Genomic DNA, 27,512 nt, shown 5'->3' on the forward strand with positions numbered 1-27,512 from the left:
AAAGTGCTGGGATTACAGGCTTGAGCCACCGCGCCCGGCCAAAGCATTTTGCAGTAGCTCCAGGATGCCTTCCCTTGAAGAGTGATATAGAGAATACTTTAAGATCTCTGACTTTGGAGCCATGCAGCGCTAAGTTCGAAGCCCACTGTTGCTGCTTGTTGAACTTCTATCAGGTACTTCTGGTATGTAAAGAAAATATCTGGGTTTGTGAGCTGGAAGGAAAGGCAACTGAGCCTGAAGAGGGACCTGTTGAGGAAGGGGGCAAGGTTGTGTGGAGTAGGGGCCAAGAGCCTGGACTGCACCATCAGGAGCCCTAGGTTCCTTCCCCAGCTGTACACTACCCACCCCTGAGGCCTCAGACAAGGGACAACCCCTGTGCCTGTTTCTTGGTGTCAAAAACCAGGAGGCTGGATGAGATGGTTTCTAAGGGGCCCCCACCAGCTCTGATGTTCTCTGCTCTACATTTCAGTTTCACGAGGCATAGGTTTTCAGCTTTGTCTTCTTTACGGTGGCTGTCTTTCATTTCTTGAGACAGAGTCTCGCTCTGTTGCCCAGACTGGAGTGCAATGGCATGATCTTGGCTCACTGCAGCCTCCACCTTCCAGATTCAAGCGATTCTCTTGCCTCAGCCTCCCGAGTAGCTGGGATTGCAGGTGTGCACCACCATACCTGGCTAATTTCTGTATTTTTAGTAGATACGGGGTTTCACCATGTTGGCCAGGCTGGTCTCGAACTCCTGACCTCAGGTGATCCGCCTGCCTCGGCCTCCCAAAGTGCTGGGATTAAAGATGTGAGCCACTGCGCCCGGCCTTTCCTCATCATTTCTGAAAGCGCTGCGTGTGCACCACTCCTACCTTAGAAAAACAACAGCTATCATTTTTGAACGCTACTGTCATCCCCTCAAATGCATTCTCCTGTGTATATGAAGGTCAACAGCCTTTGTTCCTCGTGTGGATGATAGAGGTTATAAAACTAGACTCGTTACAGTCTCAGAAGGCACAAAGGAAATGCATCAAATCAAAAAAAAGGCCAGATTTCATTATCTGGCCTAGAATGTTTCTCCAGTCAAGACACCAAAATGACGCTCACATCCGTGAAGGTCAATTTCCCATTTCCTTTTTCTGTGAGTCCAATAAATGCCTGTTTAATTAGGTGCTTGTCCTCCACTGACCACAATGAGCACTCATGGAATCTTAGTTAATGAAATGAGGATTTATTATATTTTCCATTTTAATAAATAGTCGTCATCTTTGCATTGGGCCCCCAAGCCCTGGTAAAAATGAAATGGTTGTACGACCATTCAGAGGGAAAATGTTAAGCTATGTTCTTTAGTTACAAAAGTGAGTCTCTCCCCGTCCCACACCCCTACACCACCATCTTGCTGTTTAAAGGCCCAAAGCTGAATTTAATTTTCTTATTACATTGAGGTCTCACAGATGCCACAGACAGACATTAAGGCCTTAAAAATAAAAAGAAAGGGACAACAAAAAACAGAAACAGGTATAAAGAGTACAACAGGCTGGGCACGGTGGCTTGCACCTGTAACCCCAGCACTTTGGGACGCCAAGGCTGGCGGATCCCGAGGTCAGGAGATTGAGACCATCCTGGCTAACACGGTGAAACCCCATCTCTACTAAAAATACAAAAAATTAGCTGGGCGTGGTGGCGGGTGCCTGTAGTCCCAGCCACTCGGGAGGCTGAGGCAGGAGAATGGCGTGAACCCAGGAGGCGGAGCTTGCAGTGAGCCAAGATCGTGCCACTGCACTCCAGCCTGGGCGACAGAGCGAGACTCCGTCTCAAAAAAAAAAAAAAAAAAGTACAACCGACATTTTCCCTATGCAGACACCACTGGCAGGTCTGCTCTGAAGGAAGCCTGGCAAAAAAGAAAGCCCAGACACATCCCCAAGCATTCTCCCCACTTTAAAAAATTCATTCATTCAGAGTTCTAGGGAAAAATGAGTCGTCACCATTTTTGTTCCCAAATAAGGAACAGAGAAAGCCTCAGGAAATCAAGGCTTAAGTAAAATCTATCTCCCCAGGCAGTTAAAGCTCTGAAACAAGATTAAAGAAACAAGGCAATGTCTAATGCTGCTTTTGTGATTTATTTTGAAAAGACTGAATTTAGACTTAAAGAATAAGGATCAGGAGACAAGCATTGAGGCTTCAGGCCCCCCATCCCTGGAAGGTGGCTGTTGGTTAGAACCCAGATCAGATTTCTAAAGATGGGCTTGCGGAAGCTCCCAGGAACAGCTCCCAGAAGGAATAGAGCCAAGGCGTGGGGCTGAGCTCGTCCCCTGGGCGGCAGTCATCCTCCATTCTATTCTGGCCTCTGCCCAGCATCCACTCCTGGCTTCTATCTGTCCCCGCTGGTCTCTGCTAACCTGTTGTTCATGATTGCAAAGGCTCCCACGCCCCCTGAGAATTCATTGTCCCGGGCCAGCGTGCTGGTCTGGTGGGGGCAGCCATTGGCCATCTCAGACAGTTGTTTCTGCAGGATGGCCAGCGAGGCCTTGTTGGCTGCCAGCAAGTCCTTCATGGAGATCATCTCTCCCGAGAGCCGGCGCCCGTCTGTGTCACTCTCTGCCACCCCGTCTGTCTCTATGGAGATATTGCAGCGGTTCCGGATGCTGCCTGGCATCACCACGTTCCTGCGTGATCGCAAGAGTCCTCTCTGGCATTGCGGGCAGCACCCGCTGTCCATTTTCCTCAGGATCCAGTTCAAGGACTGTTTGATGAGGATAGAGATGACATTGAACAAGGAGTAGATGCAGCAGACACCCATGAGGATGAAGACGAAGTTGGCAAAGCGATAGAGGCTTTGGCTCTCATAGTGGGCATTCTGGCTGCTGACCAGGTCTCCAAAGCCGATGGTGCTGAAAGCCACGAAACAGAAGTAGAGTGAGTCAAAGTAGCTCCAGCCTTCAATGGGGGTGTACATGGCCGAGGCGCAGCAGGAGATGAGGACGGAGGCCGTGCATAGGATCAGCATGACGTAGTACACGGAGGGCTTCCAGCCAGCCAGGCTGTCCACCTCGCACTGCCCCGCATCCTTCAGGCTCTCCTGGGGCAGGGCCCCTCGTCTCCGGAGCTGCCGCTGGTGGCACGACTTCATGATGTAGGCGATGACGGTGATCAGGCGCTCCAGGAAGAGGTTGAAGAACAAGATGGTGCTGGAACACCCAACAAGGCCGTAAAAGATAAGAAAGATTTTTCCACCTACTGTTGCCGGAGTTGTCATCCCAAACCCTGCAGGAGAGAAAAATGAGAGAAGAGTAAGAGAAATCTTTGCTGTGAATGGGGTTTGGGTCTTGGCTTTGATGGCTGGCAAAGGACCTAAAGGGAGAGTTTCATAAAATCACTCAGCCCTAGTCTTTTAGGAATGAGAAAGAGAATTCTCACCTGCTTTTGAACATACTAAGCGTTGTTCAGAGCTAGGCTGCTGAAAGCCCGTGTGGTGCTATTGTGCATATCAGGAGAATAGCACCTCATCCTCATGGTGGACACAGCCAGCAAAAAATGGCTTGGTGATGAGAATATGGGCTGGATTTCAGCCTCCCTTCCCTTCTCTGCTAGATGTCCTTGTACAGTCCACAACCTGAACAACCATACCCAACAGACCATGTTTAGAGAGAGAAGCAAAGGCTCATACAAAGAAAAGGCTTATACAGACTCATCAGAATTCATTTATTCTACAAACACTTATTGACCTGGGGATAGAACTGTGGAAAAGACAGTTCTGGTCCCTGCCCTCATGGAGCCCTAGTCCGGTAAGATGATTATGATATTGTGTGGTAAGTGTGGTGCTAGACGGAGTACAGGGTTCTATGGGAGCTCCTAAGAGGGGAACCCATCTAAGAAGTGGGGTTTAGGAAAGATGAAGCAGGGAGACTGGAAAGCTAAAGAGCAGTTAGGCAGGCAAGAAGGGTGTATGTGTGTGGTGGTGGGATGGGGAAGTGGGGATGCTGCAGGCAGAGAAACAGCAGCCTCCCAAAGCACTGAGATTACGGGTGTTTCTAGCATACATAGAAATGAGAAATTTGCTCAAGATCTACTCATCTTTTAAACAAAATTCTTCAAACACACACTTCATGCTTTTGGAGTGACAACGGAAGTATTGGATGTTATACTTTTATAAACTATAAAATGTCTGTTTTGCCTTTGCCTCTAACTGTTCACAATTTCCACCCTCCTGACCTTTTACCTGTGCACACAGGCATACTGCTAAGAATGCATATTGTAGAACAATGGATGTTACTAAGAAAAACAGAAATAGAAAAGAAAGCGGTGATACACTCAGGATTTCTCATGAAGGGGCAGTGAGGGTCAGCCCACTCTCATCAGAGGGATGAGGGTTCCTTCCAAGCAAATGATTCAGTGAACATGAGAAGGCTGATAGGTGGGGGAGGGGGGGTTGGCATCAGAGTTACTCTGACTACAAACACCATTAAAAAATAAAAAGAATACTGAGCATGCCTCCCTGAGTCAGTTTCTTATTAAAATCAAACCATCAAACCTCTCTCTCACTCTCTTTTTTTAAAGAGATGGGATCTTGCTCTGTCCCACAGGCTGGAGTGCTGTGGTGTGATCACACCTCAATGCAGCCTCAAACTGCCAGGTTCAGATGATCCTCCCGCCTCAGCCTCCCAAGTAGCTGGGACTGCAGCTGTGCACATCATGCCTGGCTAATTTTTAAATTTTTGTAGAGATGAGGGTCTTGTCTTGTTTCCCAGGCTGGCCTTGAACTCCTGGTCTTAAATGATCCACCTCCTCAGCCTCCCAAAGCACTGGGATTACGGGCATAAGCCACCATATCCAGCTCAGTTTTTCCTTATTTTCAAGTTCAAATTTCTGACTTGGGTCCCATCATTTGGATCACAAGAGCTCTCTCATGATCCTCCCTCCTGAAAATACCCCACTTGTCACCAAGCTGATACAGTTCCTTGTTGCTTCAGCTCGGTCAATGGCTGCCTCCCAGTGCACCCTGGAAGTATTCAGACCAGACCTTGAAATGTGTATGCTTTTGGGGTTATGACCTGCTGGTCTGCTCAAGTCAAGCCAAGGGGCCACTTTATGTATTACCATTTAGAACTAAATACAATTTTCCTTTCTCAGCACACAAGGAGCTGCATTTGGATAAGAAATTAACAGCATGTAACCAGGAAACTAGAGGAAGATACCGAGTGTAGCTTTTGAGCTAGATAGGATGGAATGGAATTGCCAGGATGATTTGGGAAGGGAGGATCGAGGGACGGAATAGTTCCATTGAGAATTACTTAGGGCCCTTCATGGTAGAGGGAAAATCAGACCATCATCTCTTCTCTGGGAACTCTTCAAAATCAAAGTCCCTCAGCAATTCTTGGCAGTGGAGGTTCAATGTAGACCCCAAAGCTGCAAGATCAGAGCGTACTGCTGCTGTAGTTACTAAACACAGGGATCTGAATGCAGTAAACACGCAGAAAAAGGGGGAAACATTTGTCTGGGGCCATTTATTCTAGAAACTGGATGAAGTCCATGAAAATAGGGAAGGTTCAGAAACACAAAGAGAGGTGTGTGGGCTGGGGGAGGGTCCTTTCAGACGATTAGAAGAGAACATTCTCAGGTAGTCCTCGCCTGTTTTAGAGGTGATTTAGTCATTCTACTCTCAGAAAGCTGAGCAACAGCAGTTGCTATGGATTTGCTTCCAGCCACAGTGATAGCAATAATTTACGGAGCACCTGTTAAGTTCAAGGCCCTGCATTACATGTCTGGGCCTCTGCCACGGTTTGAGTGTTTATGTGCCCCCCAAATTCATATGATGAGATCCATCACCCATAAGGTGGTGGTATTAGGAGGTGGAGTCTTTGGGAGAGGTGAGTATGTGGTAAGTGTGGTGCTCTCATGAATGGGATTAGTGCTCTTATAAAGAGGTGATTCATTCATTCCTTCCTCCATGGGAGGACACAAGAAGGTGCTATGTATAAGGAAGCAGGGCTCTCGCAAGATACTCAACCTGCATATGCCTTGATCTTGGACTTCCCAGTCTCCAGAATCATGAAAAATAAACCTCTATTGTTGATAAACCTCCCATTCTTTGGTATTTTGTTACAGCAGCCCATGTGGACTAAGACAGCAAAAGAAGATGACACAGACAAAGTCCTTGACCCCAGCATCCAAGGCTGAGACAAACTAACTACAAAACAAGCCACAGTGGGCTGGGCGCAGTGGCTCACGCCTGTAATCATAGCACTTTGGGAGGCCGAGGTGGGCGGATCATGAGGTCAGGAGATCGAGACCATCCCAGCCAACCTGGTGAAACCCCATCTCTACTAAAAATACAAAAATTAGCTGGGCATGGTGGCATGTGCCTGTAGTCCCAGCTACTCGGGAGGCTGTGGCAGGAGAATCGCTTGAACCTGGGAGGTGGAGGTTGCAGTGAGCTGAGATTGCGCCACTGCACTCCAGCCTGGTGACAGAGTGAGACCCTGTCTGAAAAAATTAAAAAAAAAAAAAAATCAAGCTGCTCTGAGTCAAGGGCCAACAGAGAAGCACCATGGAGTTATCTGGGCTTCAGGGTCCCAAATGCAGCCTCGCTTTGGGATGAGTGACATAGGTAGAGACAGTGAGGTGCTGATGCCAGCAGACACACTTGATGAGCTGATTTTTCCAGTGAATGAGGTTTCTAGTGACATGTTCCAGAGATTTAACATTTCTAGATTCTCTTATTTATTTGGTTTTAACATACTCAATTGTGTTAAAGGAGGGATAATCATGACTTTTGGTTATTTACTGTTTGATGGATGATTGCCATCTCTCCAATCAGCAAAAATAACAGAAAATGGTACAAATGGTGGTATTTATGGAAGCAAAGGGAGACAGCTTCCTCATGTCTGCAGTTGGAGATGTGAGAAGTGGTTTTACTACTCTCAGCGCTAAAAAGTGTGGAATTAAGCTAATAACGTAGGCTTTTCCATAGAAAGCCTCCCCTTTTTTGAACCCCATAATGCTGAGAGTTGAAGATGGCTCAGATGGTGAATAATAACCCTCAGGGTCCTTTTCTGGTAGAGGAAAAGGGCTCAGGGATTATTATCAAAGGCCTTTCCTCTGCCAGGCCGTGTGCTTGTCAGCAACTCCTCACACCCACACTGGCGAGCTGGGCATTATAAGTCTACTAGTTGCATTCGACAAATGAGAAAAAGACTACAGAAGCTGAGTGGTTTGCCTAAAGTCATAAAACCAGAATCAGAACCTAGATCGACTTGTCTCCCAGGCCTGTGCTTTTCTCCACCTGACTAGGCTAACTGAGTATAGCTCACTGTCATCACTGTCAAGGGTACAAGCCACGAGCAGAATGGAGGGAAGGAAATTAGCCAAGTGTCCATAGTTCAATGCTTTATACAGACACCCAGACCGCAGTGGCTGCCAAACCTGGTACCAAAATCAGCGGGGGTTTGGCTGGGATCAGAAGCTAAAACCTTAAAATTTTCATGTACTAAAACATATAAAATATATATTTCTGAATGTATATATGTCTCTTCCAACAAATGATATAATTACATCAGTTTAAAAACCTGTTATGCCCCATGCATTTCAGTCTCCCCATATTTTGTAGGCATACAAATGAAACTGACAGTCACAGGTGGTACTTTTCAATACCTAATATATTCCCTGTGCTTCAAGCCTGAAGTCATCTGACTGGTGTTCAGCCCCTGAGTCTGGGCGCAGATGAGTGGATCGAGAAACAACGGTTCATGAGGTTGGCTTGGAGGCCAATGAAACTCACAGCTGATTTGGTCTAGTTCCCTTACATCATTTCAGACCTCTGTTAATGTGCTTGTAAATTCTAGGGCAGATTCTGGGACCAATCCCAGGCTCTCTGTTGTCCTTGGGGCTAGGAATAAAGCTACCAGGACTGCCAAGGTCCCAGTCAACCCCCACAGAACACTTCACTGAGCCCATGAAGAGCAGGCCCATAGTCTCCCAGCCTTTTATGTATATGCTGTCAACTACATATTTTTTTTTTCCAAAATTCAATTAAGGTTAAAAAAAAAAAAAAAGTAAAAGCTTTTTATTATGGTATTTTTCAAACAGGCACAAAGGTAAAGAGCAAAAAGTGTAATAAACTCCTATTTTCCAAATTATCAACATTCTGTCAAAACCATGCTTCTCCCATCCCACCCCACCCCATCCCCTTTATTTGCTGGTGTATTGTAAAGTTAATGCCAGATAACATACCATTTCTTTGATGAACAAAGACACATCTTTAACTGCCAAGGGCTTTATTTTTCCAACATAACCACTGTGCCATTACCATACCTAATAATATTAATACTAATTCCTTAATATCAAATAATATCCAGTCCATATTCAGGTTTCTCAAAATTATCTTTTTATGGATGATTTGTACGAATCAGCATCCAACAGGCTGCAACCACACTTAGCACAGCTCTTCAGCCTCTTTCATTCATTAACAGTCTCCCCTCTCATTTGGTATGCCCTTGATTTCTTGTGTCCTGTAGACTTTAATCAGATTTTTTTTTTTTTTCTGGAAATACTTGAGGGTAGAAAAGAGCATTTTGTATTTCAAGAGTGTTCTTATATGCAGAGGCAACTCTCAAATGCTACACAAGGACATAAAAATTGGTATAAACTGTCTGGAAAGCAATTTGGGAATATGTGTCAGACACTTTTTTTCTGTTTTTATTTATATATTTTTTATTTTTCATTTTTATGGGTACAGAGTAGGCGTATCATGAGATATTTTGAGACAGGCATATAATGCATAATAATCACATCAGGGTATCCTTTTTATTCTGCTTTGTTTTTGTTTTTGTTTTGCTTTTAGGAATATATCTCCCAAATTATGACTAATGTGACCAATTATGCACATGGATGTTCACCACGTCTTTACTTTTAATAATGAAAATCCTCAGCAACCTAAATATCAGATAATGGGGAAATGACTAAATAAACTAGCCATTAAAATTGTATCTCTAACCAGTTCTCAATGACTGGTGAAAATGTTAAGTGGAAAAAAGCAGAGCAACTTTGTGTGTCTGCAGTGTGTCTGCAGCATGAGTCACGCCTGACATATGGGGCATCCTCATTAAATATTTGTTGGATGAAGGAATAAACTTTGTAAAATATATTTATGTAGCTATATACTGCAGCAATTAAAATGCTTTTGGCTGCCAGGAACAGCAAATCATAAATAGAGGTGGCTTAAATATACAGGGGCTAGCTCCTAGAACATGACATTGAGAGAGAGGGCAGCTCCAGGGATGGTTAATACAGTGGCTTTAGAATATGATGCATGAATCAAGACTGACTCCTTCCCAGCTCTGGCCCCACTACCATGTCAGCTGGCTCCTTTCACACCAACAGCTACAGGAACCGCTCCCTCACACACCAGTGTCCAGAGTCAGAAAAATGGTTTCCTACTTTGTGTATCCTTTCCAGAAATCCTCTGGCAAAACTGCCATTATATACCACTGACCAGATCAAGTTACAAGCCCACTCAGAAAACCAATTATCTATAAGATGAAGGGTTCCTCTGGTCAGGATTCATCAGATTCCCTTGGGGGAAGAGATGGACCCCAGAAGTGACAAGGTCTGCCACGGACATACATAGAAAAGGGGGAAAAAGAGAAAAATACACAAAATTATCAATCAGGTTATTTCAAGGTGATGATAAACAAGTGATTTAATTATTTTCTAATGTTTTATCTTTCATTACTTTTTTAAAAAACTAGCCAAGTGCAGTAGTGAGAATGGGGGAAGGAGTAGAACAAAAAGTGCTATCTGTAACTGTGAACAATCAATTGAAATAACTCACTACCTTCAGACCAGCCTCTTTTATTACTGTATTTTGCTTTTTTTTGAGACAGGATCTCACTCTGCTACTCAGGCTGGAGTGCAGTTGTGTGATCTCAGGTCATGGCAACCTCCGCCTCCCAGGTTCAGCAGATTCTCCTGCCTCAGCCTCCCAAGTAGCTGGGATTACAGGTGTGCATCACCACACCCAGTTAATTTATATATATATATTTTGAGACGGAGTCTCACTCTGTCGCCAAGGCTGAAGTGCAATGGTGTGATCTCGGCTCACTGCAACCTCCGCCTCCTGGGTTCAAGGGATTCTCCTGCCTCATCTTCCCAAGTAACTGGGACTACAGGCACACGCCACTATGCCTGGCTAATTTTTGTATCGTTAGTAGAGATGGGGTTTCACCATGTTGGCCAGGATGGTCTTGATCTCTTGACCTTGTGATCCACCTGCCTCGGCCTCCCAAAGTGCTGGGATTACAGGTGTGAGCCACTGAGCCAGGCCTCTTTCATTATTTTTAAACTGAGAAAAATATGTTTCTCAGTAGGTTTTCTCAAGTTGCAGTCAAACACCTGCACAGACACCTGCAGCGTACCTCTTGATTCATTCTTCTCAATACTCTGAGGAACCAAAGCTTGACTTGCATATACTTTCCCACAACCTTTTTCATGCTAACAGTTTAAACCTTCTCATGTGGGATGAAACTACAAAAGAACTGGAAGACCATTTTTTCGGTAAAAAGCCCCTCCAGTTTCAACTGGGATGAAGAAAGGAGGCAAGAACAGACTCCTGTGGATTATTCTTAAGGGTGAGGTGGGGAATGGGAAGTGGTTCAATGATGGAAGATGTAGAGGATCAGCAGGGGGTCCTGAGTTCTCACTGGGCCCATTGTATTTATGGGGATTAAGGAACCACAACTCTTCATGACCTTCATGACCTTCTAGCCCAAGCTTTTCAAGTTACTGGTGGGGAAACTGAGGCATCAATAAGCCAGACAATCTTCACAAGTTGTGGAGGCTTGGCTGAATTCAGATCCCGTGTCCGCAATGCAGACTTCTCTCCTCTCCTCTTCTTGCTCGTGGTACATAGTTTCCAAAGATTATTTCAAACAAACTGCTCCCATCCTTGTAAGCACTGGCAGTTCTTCCCATTAAGAGAGGAAGCTTATTTCCTCTCTCCTTGAATCTTGGATGGCCCTGAGACTTGCTCTGGCCAGCAGAATATGGTGGGAGTGATGCTGTACTAGTTCCAGGCTTACGCTGTCAGAAGCTTAGGAACTTCAGCTTCCTCTCTCTGGATCCCCTAGACACCACGTAAGAAGGGTGACCGCTCAGCTGCAGAGACAGGCCCAGCCATTCCTAGATGAAGTGCCAGGCACTAAGTAAAGCCCAGCCAAGGCCACAGCTGGATGCAGTCACAAGAGTCAGCAGTTGACACTGAGTTGAGCCAAAGAACTGCCAGCTGAGCCCAGGAAATTCACAGAATTGTGAGATACATCCATGGTTGGTCAAACCACTCATTTGGGGAGGTTTGCCACATAGCGATGGATAATGAAGTATCTTCTGTCTGGGACTTTCAGTGTTTTCAACAGGCACCTCTTTCCCTCTATCTTCCTCCTTTTCTTCAGCTCCCTGCTCCATCCTCCATGGAAAATTGGGTGTGAGGGACTTAAAGGAGCTTCAAGAGGAGGCCTGCAAGGGATGTGGAATTTAATGGAGGTTCAACTTGTAAATCAAGCAAGCTGTTGAGCCTGTTTGATTTTAAGCACCAGCCTCCAATTGAGGGCAGGGGTAGGAGGAAGAGAGCATTCTATTGTTGATAAATATTTGGCTGCTTCCCAAATTGGGCTATAAGAATAGTGTTTCCACAAACTTTTTTGTACATGTCTTTTAGAGATGAAGTAGAGACCCCTCTTAGGAGCCTGCTGGCCCACTCCCAAATCCACAAGCATGGAAATAAAAGAAAATCTTGAGTTCCTTTAGGGGACATTCCAGTTACCTAGGTATCCCTGAGAAGGAAACGAGCAACTTGATGACCAAGAAGGTAGTAGTAGCTTAAAACAATAGCTAAGGAAGCTCAAGTCACAAGAGTCTTGGTTCCCTATAGAAACTAAAGATAACATCTTAATATATGTCTCTGAGTTGTTTTTTCAGAAACCTGGATCCCCACCAAATGGATCCACTGGCATGTACATCTCAGATAAGGGGGAACTGAGGACTGAACTCTGAGTGCTATTCTTTGTTCTAAAGTTCTTCCTGAGCATCCTGGAGGAGGTCATGTCCATTAGCCAGAGCTAACATTCTTTTTTGCTGACCCCACATTTTTATTTTATTTTATTATTTATTTATTTTATTTTTGAGACAGGGTCTTGCTCTGTCACCCAGGCTGGAGTGCAATGGCATGATCATGGCTCGCTGCAGCCTCAACCTCCTCAACCTCTGAGGCAAGAGGTTGCCTCAGCCTCCTATGTAGCTAGGGTGTACGAGACCAAACAAAACCAATTTTTGGATTTCAGGTCTATGTTGCCCAGACTGGTCTCAAACTTCTGGGCTCAAGCAATCTGCCAGCCTTGGCCTCCCAAACTGTTGGGATTATAGGTGTGAGCCACCATGCCTGGCCTAACCCCCAATTTTTAAACAAAGCTTCTTTTCCTTAACTAATTGTAAATCAGAAATCTTTGAATCTACCTGATATGGTTTGGCTCTGTGTCCCCACCCAAATCTCACCTTATATTATAATCCCCACATGTCAAAGGAGGGACCTGTGGGGAGGCAGTTTCCTCCATGCTGTTCTCATGATAGTGAGGGAGTTCTCATGAGATCTGACGGTTTCATTTATTTATTTATTTATTTATTTTTGAGATGGAGTCTTGCTCTGTCTCCCAGTCTGGAGTACAGTGGTGCGATCTAAGCTCACTGCAAGCTCTGCCTCCCAGGTTCACACCATTCTCCTGCCTCAGCCTCCTGAGTAGCTGGTACTACAGGTGCCCGCCACCAAGCCCAGCTAATTTTTTTTGTATTTTTTTAGTAGATACAGGGTTTCACTGTGTTAGCCAGGATGATCTCGATCTCCTGACCTCGCGATCCACTTGCCTCGGCCTCCCAAAGTGCTGGGATTGCAGGTGTGAGACACCGCACCCGGCTGAGAGCTGATGGTTCTATAAGGGGCTCTTCCCTCTTTGTGCTTTCTCTTGCCTGCTGCCATGTAAGACGTACCTGCTTCCCCTTCTGCCATGATGGTAAGTTTCCTGAGGCCTCCTCAGTCATGCAGAACTGTGAGTCAATTAAACCTCTTTTCTTTATAAATTACCCAATCTCCAGTGTTTCTTTATAGCAGTGTGAAAACGGACTAATACACTACCTATGATCTGTAAGCCCCTGCTTCAAGATATCCTGCCCTTTTAGGCCAAACCTATGTATAATCTTCATGTATTGACTCACAATTCTGCTTGTAACCTCTACTTTCCTGAAATTTTCCCTTGCTTGCAAATCATTGGGAAGTTTGCGTCTTAAGCATGAGCTGCCTGATTCTCCTTGTTTAGTGCCCTGCAAATAAACACCCTCTTTTCTCCCCATTTCAAACCGTGGTGTGGATGTCTGGCCTTACTACACCAGGCAAATGGACCCCAGTTTAGTTCAATAACATTTTGGTGACCATATGTACACATTTCTCTTGGATACATATACTTATGAATGTAATTGATGACTCACAGGATATGAATATGTTCAGTGAAGTGGATGTACAAATTTACCCTCCCCTCATCAATGTTTGAGCTTCAGTTCATATTCTCCATATTCTGTTTGAATTTTTGGAGGTGGAGTCTCAGCCCATCACCCAGGTTGGAGTGCAGTGGTGCAATCGTAGCTCACTGCAGCCTCAAACTCCTGGACTCAGGTGATCCTACTGCCTCAGCCTCCCAAGTAGCTGGGCGACACGCATTCTGGTGGATACATAGTGGTTTTCATTCGCATTTCCTTCATGTCTAATCAAGTTGAACATCTTTTTATAGGTTTCACAGTCATTTGGATATTCTCTTTAGCACCTGCTCACTTATTTTGGCCATTTCTCTTGTTTATTATTGATTTCTAGGTGACACAGAAACATTGAAGCTCTAGGCCTTGAGTGAGGCTTGGAAGGGGGCAGGTTTGCTGGGTGAATTTACTGCCTCATTCATGCAAGGGCAGTGGGTTTCACACAATCAGCTTGGCCAGCCTTTTATCTTTCACAACACTCATTTCTCTGATTGAAAATTATTTCTAGCTTTTTTTATCCTAGCCAATTCACTCTGTGGTGCACATTCTGATGACAATGTTGATCGTGCTTAATAGTAACCTCTTTAGAATGGATTCCAAAATAGACACTTGCATGCCAACTGCCTCTCAGGTATAAATTGAAGTGAACTTATGCAAAGCCACCACACTATAACACTTTATGCTGAAGTGTTTTACGGTAAGTGACCACTCAGATAATATGACAACACCAAAACAATACAATAACATTAGTGTAACACTTTACACTGAAGTGTTTTATGGTTAAGTTACCACTCAGACAATACGATAACACCAGAACATGCTCATGTTAACACTGTATCAGGATTTAAATTTGACAAGCCAAGGTTTGGGTCCTATAATTGAAAGCTATAGTTGTGCACCAAAGGCTTACACATTCTGTAGGAAATTAACAATTTCCGGTCACCTCATACTCGAGGAACCCCTGTACACCTATAAATCTAAGGCAAGGGTACAAGCTGGTGACTCAAAATCCTTTTCCAAGCCCTTCTATAACTCTTTTTTTTTTTTTTTTTTTTTTGAGATAGAGTCTGGCTCCATCACCCAGGATAGAGTGCAGAGGCACTATCTTGGCTCACTGCAACCTCCACCTCCAAGGGTCAAGCAATTCTCCTGCCTCAACCTCCCACGTAGCTTGGATTACAGGCACCTGCCACCACACCCAGCTAATTTTTGTCTTTTTAGTAGAGACGGGGCTTCACTATATTGACCAGGGTGGTCTGGAACTCCTGACCTCAGGTGATCTGCCCGCCTTGGCCTCCCAAAGCAGTGGGATTACACGTGTGAGCCACCACACCTGGCTCCTTCTATAACTTTGTAAAGTCAAACTTTTCCCATCAAGAACACTGCCCACTGAGTTCTGCAAGACAGAATGATGCCAGTAGGCAGAACTTAGTTTTGTCTCTGTGAAATTTCACATTTCTCCATATTTGTGTTCATCATGTGAAAGGAAAATAAATCTTGGGGCTCCCAAATCACTAAACTAAAGGGAAAAGTCAAGCTGGGAACTGCTCAGGGCAAACCTCCCTCTCATTCTATTCAAAGTCAGCCCTCTGCTCACTGAGATAGATGCATATCTGATTGCTTCCCTGTGGAAAGGCTAATCAGAAACTCAAAAGAATGTAACCATTTGTCTCTCACCTACCTGTGACCTGGAAGCTCCCTCCCCACTTCCATTCTTCCTGCCTTTGCTTAAGTTGTCCCACTTTTCCAGACATGTATTAATTGATGTCTCATGTCTCCCTAAAATTTATGAAACCAACCACCCTGGGCACATGCCCTCAGGACCTCCTGAGGCTGCGTCACAGATGCGTGTCCTCAACCTTGGCAAAATAAACTTTCTAAATTAACTCAGACATGTCTCAAATGTTCAGGGTTCACTATCATAATCTGTCTTAAACAAATCAAAAAGAGCAGACTTTATGAATTATGAAAATCAAGGTAAGGATGTCTCTCCTTTGGCATCGTTCCTTCTTCACCAACACCACCGGAAAATCACCAAGAAGGAACAATGGGATGTGAAACTGGCCTTCTCTGGCCTCTATGAGTTTTCCTTCATAGTCTACCCATGTGCCTTGGGGCTCCTGTGTGCAGAATAAATCCGTTGCTTAGCACAGTCTCAGCCCTACAGAGAAGAGCCTCCCCAAGGAGGGGCTCAGCAGGTCTGTGTCCTCTCTCCTAGCTGGAAATGGGCTGGAGGGATTGGTGACACCATTAGGCAAGTGAACTGGTGTTGACCAGGAGATCACGTGAAAGGGAATTAAATTTTGGGACCCCCAAACGCATTTAGCCAAGGGGAGAAGTCAAGCTGGGAACTGGGTCGGGCAAACCTGCCTCTGCCTTTTGGTTCCTAAACAAGACAGCTACAAGATGAAAGCTACACGCCTCCCCCATATTTTACCCACAAGGAAATTCCTAGTGAGCTGTTAAAATTTCACCATGGCAATGCAAATTGATAGCTTATCTTTACAGGTGCAGTCAACCCTGCCCACCAGACACAAATGCATATCTGATTGTTCCCCTGCCCTATTGTGTCTCTGTTATCTGACATAAAATGCAGATTCCCTGCATTTTTCCTCTGCCCCATTTGTTTATATCATCTTATGTAAAACATGCAGATTCACTGTGCCAGACAAAGGCATGAATGTCTATTTTTCCCTACCCCACTCTTAAAGGAAAATTGTATACTTCTCACTATTGTGCCCTTCCCCTTAGATTTGGAGCCCTCAAAATAATCTTCAGAGAAAGGCATAGACCTGTCTCCCTGGCACGCGTCCTCTACTTTGGCAAATAAATCTCCTAAAATGAGGCTGGATGCGGTGGCTTACGCCTGTAATCCCAGCATTTTGGGAGGCTGAGACGGGTGGATCACCTGAGGTCAGGAGTTGGAGACCAGCCTGGCCAACATGGAGAAACCGCGTCTCTACTAAAAATACAAAAATTAGCTGGATGTGGTGGTGGGCACCTGTAATCCCAGCTACTTGGGAGGCTGAGGCAGGAGAATCACTTGAACCTGGAAGGTGGAGGTTGCAGTGAGCTGGGATTGCACCACTGCACTCCGGCCTGGGCAACAGAGTGAGACTTTGTCTTAAAATAAATAAAAAATAAATAATAAAATGATCAGGGCTCGTAATTTTTTTTTTTGATTGATAATCATATAGGTAAAACCTTCTCTTAGTTAAATGCTTGGATGATTTACTTCTCAGGGGTACCTAGGTACCTGGAAATTCCCCTGAAGGAACTCAATTATTTTCTTTTATTTCCATGCTTGTGGATTTGGGAGTGGGCCAGCAGGCTCCTAAGAGGGATCCCTGCTTCATCTCAAAAAGACATGTGCAAAAAAATTTGTGGAAACACTATTCTTATAGCCCAATTTGGGAAGCAGCCAAATATTTATCAACCATAGAATGCTCTCTTCCTCCTACCTCTGCCCTTAGTTGGAGGCTGTTCCTTAAAATCATCTCCGTCCCCGGCAGAAAAAGAAAGTACAGAATGTTAGAAATTTTAAGAAACCTAACTTTTGGGAGAGCCAGAGTGGTGATGAGAGTCCCTTAAAGAAACTTAAGGTAAGGAGAGACTGGGACAAGTAAGTACCTTGAGATACGTGTGCTAGGAGCTGTGTGGAGAGGGAGGAGGCCCGTGGAGAGGTCCAGAGGGCATCTGTACTTCACTGGCTACCGAGAGCCCGTCTGCAGATAAAGTTTATGAGTATCCTAAAGAAAATGCTTACAGATAAAGGTTTACCACATGAGGGTCAGGGGTCCCCCATCAATGCTGACTTCCTCTGGGACATCCTCGTTTCTCATGTTGAGAGAGGCATGGAAGGAAAGTGCTGCCGTGACAATCAAATAAGGCAGCATTGAGTATTCCGTAGGTTTCAAACACTGTGTTGAGAGCAAGGCGAGGAGGTAGTAGTGAGATGATAGTTTCTGCCCTCCAGGAGTTTCAAACCCGATCCAGGAAATAAAGTACTAGAAATAACAAACAAGAAGGCGACCCGCACAAGGCAGTGTACAAAATCAAGTCAACTCCTTTTCTGAGTCACCTGCAGATGACATCAAAGATATCTGCTCAACCTAAAACTTCTTTAAACTTCATAAAAACTTCTGCCAAGCTTCAGAGAGGATGGAAGATCTGATTACATCTTTACTTGCAGTATTTAAAAATTAACTTTTTAGTTTATAAAAGTTAACTTTTATACTGCAAATAAAAGGTGAATGTATCGGTCTGTTCTCATGCTGCTAATAAACACATACCTGAGACTGGGTAATTTATAAAGGAAAGAAATTTAATGGACTCACAGTTCCACATGGCTGGGGAGGCCTCACAATCATGGTGGAAGGTGAATGAGGAGCAAGTCACGTCTTACATGGAGGCAGGCAAGAGGTTATAAAACCATCATATCTCATGAGACTTATTCACTACTGTGAGGATAGTATGGGGGAAACTGTCCCCCCCATGATTCAATTATCTCCACCTGGCCCCACCTTTAACACGTGGGGATTATTACAATTCAAGATGAGATTTGGGTGGTGACACAGACAAACCATGTCAGTGAATAAGGTAGAAGGAAACTTAGATCATCTGGGACAAAGGTCCTAAACTTTAGTATGCCAAGAAATCCCCCGAGGAGTTTGTTAAAAACTGGGATTTCTAGGCCTTATCACCAGATACTCTGATTCAGGAGGTTGAGTGGGACCAGAAAACCTGCACTTTAAACCAGTGCCTAACAGTGATCTGATGCAATGACCACAGACCCCACTCAGGGAAATACCAATGAGCTAGAGTCACGGCACTGGGGTAGACAGGGTTGGTTTGTGGAAGGCAACAAAAGTCAAGTCTGCCTGGGGAAGAGTCTAAAGAACAGTGTCCCTATTCCCCAACAAAACCCAGCGAAGGATACAATATCTCTGGGGTCCTGGAAGCAAAAACAACCCTCACTTTTTTTTTTTTTTTTTGAGACAGGTCTCACTCTGTCGCCCAGGCTGGAGTGCAGTGGTGTGATCTCGGCTTACTGCAGCCTCAACCTCCTGGGCACAAGCAATCCTCCCACCTCAGCCTCCTCAGTAGCTGGGACTATAGGCACACACCACTATGCCTGACTAATTTTTGTATCTTTTATAGAGATGGGGTCTTGCCATGTTGTCCCAGCTGGCCTCGACTTCATGGCTTCAAGCAATCTGTCCGCCTCAGACTCCCAAAGTGCTGGGATTACAAGTGTGAGCCACCACACCCGGCCCCTCACTTCTTTTGTATGTTAGTATGTGATGCAGAAAACATTTCAGATGGTACAGTATGTAAAATGAGCTATCCTCAGAAGTTCTGGGTTAACCGTGGAGCCTTGTGGCTGACAGGAAAATAATTGCTCCCTTCTCTTCCTTTGGATGGAACTGACTTGCAAAGTATTCAAGGACCTTCTACTTCCTACACGTTGATAAAGGAAGTGAACAGAGGAAAGTGCTACTTTCCAGCCAATACACCTTCTGCCATGTGAGCCAGGCAGGTGCTAGTCCCAGTTAGTCTCAGTTTATTTTTGTAAAGTGAGGTTTGGGATTATAGGCAGGGGGTGGGGGTAGGAAGAGGAAGAGGGAGATGCAGAAACGTGATAGAGAATTGAAGTGGTCACTTGCGAACCAGCTTTCGGCAGCGGTGTTGGCTAGCCCAGTGGACTGCCTCGGTCAATGAGCAGGCCTGGGTCCTCAGTGTTCTAGGCAGTATTTTCTAGAGTGGCACCTTAACCATTGGTATCCAAACCATCTGAAGAGCTTGTTTAAATGCAGATTCCTGAGCCTTACCTACAAATCAGCATGTCTGGGATTGAGCCCAGTTCCCCGCATTTAGAACCATGATTACCCTATAGCTGGAGAATCACTGTTCTGGAGTTTTCCATTCAAGACAGGGTTGCTCCATGATTTAATAGACTGGCAATTAAGTAATTCAATAAATGTTATGCTTCCAGGATAACTATACTCTTTATATCTGTGTTACCTAGTGGTGAGAAAAGCAATGACAATAGATCACCTTTGGGAAGTTCTTCCTTTGCTCCTGGCCTATTGGTTTGTGACTGCGGTACGAGGGTTAAACCTCTCTAGGTCCCTGAGCACAAAGCTGTTTGACTGTCAGAATTGTGCCATAATGAGGAGGACAGTCATGATGACAGTCTGTGCACACAGAGTACTTTTCAGAGCCAGGCACTGAGTTTGGTGCTTCCCACAATCCTCATGCCAACCTTGAGAGGTAGGAACCCTTCATCCCCCTTTCACACTTGAGGAATCTGAAGTACACAGAGGTTAAGTAACTTGCTCAAAGTCATGTAGCTAGCTAGTTAGGGCCTGGGTGCTAGTGCAGACCCAGTTAATGACCTAACTATGTCATGCCCACAACTTATTCTGGTTGTCCCTTTGGTAAAATGAGGATAGGGTATCCCAGATGAGCTCTAAGGACCTTCCAATGTCAATATTCTAGTGATTCTAGTGATTTGGGTGTGTGTGTGCAGGGCATGAATCAGAGCTCATTCTGCTCATGCCATCACCCCAGGATTCCGGGGAGGACCTACTCAGCCTCTGCAGCTCTCCTTCCACAGGCCAGGCAGGTAGACCCACAGTCTACCCAGATAAATAAGAAAATTTCTTTTTTTTTTTTTTGAGATAGAGTCTTGCTCTGTCACCCAGACTAGAGTACAGTGGTGTGATCTTGGCTCACTGGAACCACCACCTTCTGGGTTGAGGTGATTCTCCTGCCTCAGCCTCCCAAGTAGCTGGGATTATAGGTGCCTGCCACTACATCTGGCTAATTTTTGTATTTTTAGTACAGACAGGATTTCTCCATGTTGGCCAGGTTGGTCTTGAACTCCTGACCTCCGGTGATCTGCCCGGCTCAGCACCCCAAAGTGCTGGGATTATAGGTATGAGCCACTGCACCTGGCAACCCAAAGAAAATTTGTATCTGTAACTCTTCTGGACAAAAAATATGTTACAGGCTGATGTAAAGCATATTAAAAGTTGCCAGGTAAGCCAAAGCGAACGTATTTCCACTCTCTGCCTGAACTATCATTTTGCAGCAGTTACCACTATCAATACAGAGGTTACCAGTTCTTCCCAAAGTTAAGGATATTCTTGGAATTTGATATTTTTAGGGTTATGACTCCTCTCTCATTTCCATAACAGTAAAACATCTCTGACAAAAGATTAGGAACGTAGCACAGATTAAACTGCTTTCCAGGTAACTTCTGAACTATGGGGTTGTTTCTAGACTATTCAGCAACAAGTAATTTATAAGTGAAAAATAAATTATGGCTATTCTAACTGTACGAGCTAAAAGCTAGGGAATGACAAATAGAGATGCTTTAAATCATCTGCATTACTACAAGTCACAGTAGTTCTTGTACACAGAAGTAACAAAAATTGGCTGCATGGGAATCAGAGTGCATCAGCTCGCGAAGAGGAATTTAAAACATTTCATTTCCCTGAGAGAGTCACTGCATCTCGGGGGCATTTAGTGCTGCGTTTTCTGCTTTCACAAGCTTTCCCTCCTCACAGTCAGCCAGGATGATGGCTGGAATGAATGCCAGAAGCAGTAAATGCTGTCATTATTTCTGATTTTACCCTCATTTAAGGTGAAAAACAACGTGATTTACTTATCTCAAGGAGGTGTCCCAATTCCAGTGCTTCTTAACTTCTAAAATTGTGAAACTACTCCTTAAAAGCAAGCAGATATAATTATGTTCTCTCTTGAACTAAATTGCCCTCCCTCAGACTAAGCAGAAATGGCTCAATTAAGTAGAATGTTACCAACGCAGGGCATGTAACTGATAAAAGGTGCCTTTGTGCCTTTTCTTCAACGTGAGTGAGAAAATCTGGCTCTGAGACATTTTGAGGAACGATGACTATATCTTTATTTTGGTGGACTTCTGAGCCAAGTATATGTGAATCTGCCTGCCTTTTTGAATTTCTTGCTGCAGAGGACAGGTACACAAGGCCCCTCTGGGGAGCTGGTAGTCGGTGTAAAAAGCAGAAGATGAGCTATACTTCTTGGCCTAGGGTGGATCCCAGCCCCACCCTGATCAGCACTCTCCCCCTCCCCATGGCAGCCTCTTGGGCCCTGATATGGTTTGGCTGTGTCCCCACCCAAATCTCATCTTGAATTCCCATGTGCTTTGGGAGGGACCCAGTGGGAGGCAACTGAATCATGGGAGTGGTTCTTTCCTGTGCTGTTCTTGTGATAGTGAATAAGTCTCACAAGATCTGACGGTTTTAAAAACAGGAGTTTCCCTGCACAAGCTCTCTTGCCTGCCACCATGTAAGACATGTCTTGCTTCCCCTTCGCCTTCCACCATGATTCCGAGGGCTCCCCATCCACGCGGAACAGTAAGTCCATTAAATCCTTTTTCGTGGATAAATTACCCATGGGTAAGGGGTATGCGAAATGAACAGTGTGAAATGAATGAATACAGTGTGAAATGAATGAGCAGTGTAAAAACAAACTAATACAGGCCCCTTTGTGGGACCCTCATGCTTCCAGAAATCCCATTTGAAAGTCAAAGACCTACAAAGAATTAGTGGCTCTCTCACCTTTTATGGTTTTACTTAAGTGTCCAGAATAAAGCATGGCCCAGGGATACAAAATGACAGAATCATAAAGGCTTGAAATAAATGTGTTATTTACAGTATGTGTTCCTTCAGTCTGCAGCTCTTTCCTACAAAATCATGAAATTTCCTATGGTACTATGGACCCACTAGGTATACTGCATTACCTACAATCTCCAAGAAATGTTTGGCAAACACCTCACATTTGCTATGACAGTAGCTCTAGGGAACCAACCCTGGTAGAAAATTAAGTTTTTCTTCTCTCTTCTCCATTCTCTCCTTCTTTTCTATTCTCTCTCTTCCCTTCTTCCTTCCTTCCTTCCTTCCATTTCTTTAAAAGAGTCTTTAAAGAGTTACAACTCAAACCTCATTCTTTTTAGAGGCACCTTCTGGGCATAGCTAAATGAATCACTGTTCTGTAAGAAACGGTTCTTTGAGGGGTTTCTTTTGGGGCCTTTCCTTAAAAATGTTAATTTTAGTATTATTAGTGTCAGAAAGAAGTTGTAACTTTCCTTTGGCCAAAGCCAGTATGGATCCATTCTTTAAAAGCATTGTGACATTTGTGGGACACATGGGATGGGTATAATAAATGAGCTGGCGGAGGAAAAGTTAAAAAATATTGTAACGCGATGGCATTTTAGTTAGTCATGGGGAAAGGAGGAGCTGATTCATTATGATTTATTTTTCCACAAAGGGAACAGAGACTGAAGACAGACACCTCCCATGAACTCCAGGCTGCTACCCCAAATGCCAGGGTCTTTGGTAAGTGACTTTTAAAAGTAGAAATGTGGGCCAAGCACAGCGGCTGATGCCTGTAATCCCAGCACTTTGGGAGGCTGAGGCAAGAGGATCACTTGAGGTCAGCAGTTTGAGACCAGCCTGGCCAACATGGTGAAACCCCATCTCTACCAAAAAAACACAAAAATTAGCTGGGGGTGGTGGCACACGCCTGTACTCCCAGCTACTTGGGAGGCTGAGGCAGGAGAATCGCTTGAACCCAGGAGGCGGAGGCTGCAGTGAGCCAAGATTGCACCACTGCACTCCAGCCTGGGCAACAGAGTGAGACTCCATCTCTAAATAAATAAATAAATAAAGTAGAAACGTGAAGTTAGATGGAACTGCCAACTCAGTTAGCAAGTGTGAAGCACCCAGTGCAAACCACAGTTCAAGTTCATCCTGCACCTGATGTGCTTTGTGTCAGTCACACCGTTATGCTCAGTGTGGTCTGACTTGGTGGCTCAAGCATGTGGCTAGGAAAGGGTAAAGTCATTGTTATCCTTTGGGCAACAGAAAGAGGAATGAGCAGCTGCAGATGCAGAGAGAAGGTACTAAAGAGAATGATTTAAACCTTGAACCATATCTCAGAGGCTCTCCTATCTGAGTGCCTTTTCACCACAGGATTCTGGGAGTTGGGACAAAGGGATTTTCTTCTGATGACATAATTTCTAGTTTTACTGGCAAAAACAGGCTGTACAATGAGTTCACCTAACTTGCGTTTCTCTTCCTTAATAATTGTTCTGTGACTCTACTTTTTTCTCCTACCTGCATCTGGAATGTTCCTTCTCCTTGACAAGCCATTCGTGTTCTTCATTTCCACTTATTCATTCAACAAACATTAATAAAGCATCTACTACATGCCAGATATGGAGTTCATTGTTATCAGTAAATAAGACATTACCTCTCAGCTTCCTTAAACTATATTTCTTCCAGAATTTGCACATTGTTTCTCCAGCAGTTTCTGCTTCATTGCCTACATTTTTCATGTGTTTACTGGCCCTTTGTATTTCTTCTTCTGTGACTTGCCTACTAATGTTTTTAGCCCACTTTCCTATTAGGGTATTTATGGTTTTTCTTATTGGTTGGTAAGAGCTCTTTATATATTTTCAAGAAAGTTAACCCTTTGTCTTCTATATATGTTGCAAATATTTTCCCCAATTTGTGTTGTCTTTTATTTGTGCACAAATGTTTTGTTGCTATGCTAAAGTTTAATTTTTGTTTAGGTAAATCAATTTCTTTTATTGTGGCTCTTGGCTTTTGGGGTCACAGAGAGTAAAGTCCTTCCTTCCTTACCCTAGGAACACGCCAGTATTCACTTATGGCTGTGCTTTTCAAAAACAATGTAATATTTAATTCCTTGTTAATTGCAGGCACGTAACATTTAAAAAACAGTTTATTTTTCTTATCACTATTTTAAATTGAAATTTCTATTGAGATAATTACAGACTGACAGCAGTTGTAAGAAATAATGCAGAAAGATTCTGTTTATACTTTACCCAGTTTTCCCCAATGGCAATATTTTACAAAACTACAGCATAGTATCACTACCAGGATATTGACATTGATACAATCCAAAGATCTTTTTCCTTTTCCCCTGTTTGACTTGTGCTAGTGTGTCTTTAGTTCTCATAAACAGGCTCTTCAGCACCATCTTTGAATGGTCCATTCTTTCTCCACCCTCCTGAAATGTCACTTACCAGAGACAAAATTCTTCTGTTTCTGGATTTTATGTTTTGTTTAATTGATCCATTGTCTATGCTGAGGCTGGTACCAAAAACGTAGACAGTTCTTTTTTTTTTTTTTTTTTTTCTGAGACAGGGTCTCACTCTGCTGCCCAGGGTGGAGTGCAGTGGTCACTGCAGCCTTCACCTCCCAGGCTCAAGTGATTCTCCCCCTTGGCCTCCCAAGTACCTGGGACCACAGCTGCGCACTGCCACGCCTGGCTAAGTTTTTTGATGTTTTGTAGAGATTGGGCCTTCTTACATTGTCCAGGCAGGTCTGGAACTCCTGGGCTCACACGATCCTCCTTCCTGGGCCTCCTGAAGTGTTGAGATTTCCAGGTGTGAGCCACCATGTCCAGCACAGTTCTCCTTTTTCTGTTCTTTTTCTTTGTTTCTTTTTTTTTTTTTTTTTTTGAGACAGAGTCTGGCTCTGTCGCCCAGGCTGGAGTGCAGTGGCCGGATCTCAGCTCACTGCAAGCTCCGCCTCCCGGGTTTACACCATTCTCCTGCCTCAGCCTCCCGAGTAGCTGGGACTACCAGCGCCCGCCACCTCGCCCGGCTAGTTTTTTGTATTTTTTAGTAGAGATGGGGTTTCACCGTGTAAGCCAGGATGGTCTCGATCTTCTGACCTCATGATCCGCCGGTCTCAGCCTCCCAAAGTGCTGGGATTACAAGCTTGAGCCACCCCGCCCGGCCCCAGTTCTCCTTTTCTTAATGCTTGTGAGGGCTCTTCCCTCACCTCTCTTCTCTTCCTCCTCCTTTTCCCTTTTTCTTTTCAAAGATGCCCTTGCTTATTTCATGTTCAATTTTCCCGATGAGCTTTAGAATCATTTGGTTAAATTCCAGAAAAGATATTTGGATTGTGATTGGGGTTGCCTTATATTTAGAGATTCGTTTTGGAGAAATGACATCCTTACCAAACTGAGTTTTTCCACCAAGAACACAGTGTCTCTCCATTTATAGAAACCTTTAAAAAATGAGCCTTAGTAGAATGTTGTAATTACTTCATATGAAGTCTGCACAAATCTTGTCACACTGATTCCCATTTCATAGCTTTTGTAGATATTGCAGATGGAATCTTTTCTCCCACCATACATATTTTTTGGTTGTTTTCTTATTACTGATTTTTTTTTTTTTGAGACAGAATCTCGCTCTGTCGCCCAGGCTGGAGTGCAGTGGCGCGATCTCAGCTCACTGCAAGCTCCGCCTCCCGGGTTTACGCCATTCTCCTGCCTCAGCCTCCCGAGTAGCTGGGACTACAGGCGCCCGCCACCACGCCCGGCTAATTGTTTTGTATTTTTAGTAGAGATGGGGTTTCACTGTGTTAGCCAGGATGGTCTCGATCTCCTGACCTCGTGATTTGCCTGCCTCGCCCTCCCAAAGTGCTGGGATTACAGGCGTGAGCCACCGTGCCCGGCCTATTACTGATTTTTATTGTAGTAAAATAGACATAAAATTTGCCATTTCACTATTTTAAAATGTACAGTTCAGTAGCAGTGAGTACATGCATGATGTGTACAATCACCACCAGCCAGCTCCAGAACTTTTTTATTATCCCAAACAGAGTCTCTGTGCCTATAAACAGTAACTCCCTGTTCCCTCGCCCCACCGCGGCAGCTTCTATTCTACTGTCTGTCTATAAATTTGCTTATTCTGTGTACCTCATATAAGTGATAAGTGGGCTCGTGTAATATTTGTCCTTCTGTGTCTGACTTTTTCCATTTAGCATGATGTTTTCAAGGCTGATCCATGATATAGCATGGATCAGAATTTCATTCCTTTTTATGGCTGAATAACATTTTCTGTATGAATAGACTGTATTTTGTTTATCCATTTCTCCATCCATGGACACTTGGGTCGTTTTCTCCTTTTGGCTATTGTGAAGAATGCTGTTAGGAACATGGGTGTGAAAATATCTATTTGAGTCTCTGCTTTTAATTCTTTTGGGTACATATTAAAAAATAATATTTAATATTTTTTCACAACTGAGATAGCAGGGGAAAGGCAGATAGCAGGGGAAAGGTATTATATTACCTTTTTTTTTTTTCTTCCTGAACCGGAGTCTTGCTCTTGTTGCCCAGGCTGGAGTGCAATGGCGCGATCTTGGCTCACTGCAACCTCCACCTGCCAGGTTCAAGCGATTCCCCTGTCTCAGCCTCCAGAGTATCTGGGATTACAGGTGCCCACCACCACGCCTGGCTAATTTTTGTATTTTTAGTAGAGACGGGGTTTCACCAGGTTGACCAGGCTGGTCTTGAACTCCTGACCTCAGGTGATCCGCCCACCTCAGTCTCCCAAAGTACTGGGATTACAGGCATGAGTATTACATTTCTAATTAGAAAAAAAATGAACATTTCCATCTACCCAAACACAAAAATTAAAAATCACTCATATTTTACATATGAGTAAAAATATATGTACTCATCTTTCAAGGCCTTTGCTAAATGCCCTTTCTGTTTCTATAGGCCCTGACCACACAGGGACAGTCATTCATGAACTCTTAGCCGTGAGCTCAGCACACACCAGATACCCTAAACTATTACATGCAATTGTTTATGAAAACTCGGTTCCCTCTTTGTGCTTTTGAGTCTTCTGGATGAGTTTATTCACAAAGGCAAAAGGGAGTTAGGGCAGGTGCAACAGACAGACTCCATTAACTTTGCAGAAGTGGTTTTGAGGCAACAAAAGCGGGTGAATTTCTCTAAAGTGCCAGGTTGTTCTGTCAATGTCTAGGTATTTACTGTAGGCCGGTAACACACTTGAATATATCTCTCTTCCACTTTCCTCACAAGAAAAGTAATTTCTCTTCCTGAATTGTGTATATTCTTATTTTGCTGCAGCC

The 27,512-nt window shown here is 44.3% G+C and overlaps 1 protein-coding gene across 1 annotated transcript in view; it reads right to left on the minus strand.

The window, feature by feature from the left end:
* Positions 1–2,081: 2,081 nt before the first annotated feature.
* The window catches only part of KCNK13 (potassium two pore domain channel subfamily K member 13), a 118,866-nt gene continuing 93,435 nt past the window's right edge, over positions 2,082–27,512 (minus strand). The window contains exon 2 of the mRNA XM_003902153.5: positions 2,082–3,246. Coding sequence (XP_003902202.1) covers positions 2,354–3,246 — 893 coding nt within the window. The 3' untranslated portion in view covers positions 2,082–2,353. The remainder of the gene's footprint in view (positions 3,247–27,512) is intronic.

This window comes from Papio anubis, chromosome 7 (assembly GCF_008728515.1).
Source record: "Papio anubis isolate 15944 chromosome 7, Panubis1.0, whole genome shotgun sequence".
Classification (NCBI taxonomy): domain Eukaryota; kingdom Metazoa; phylum Chordata; class Mammalia; order Primates; family Cercopithecidae; genus Papio; species Papio anubis.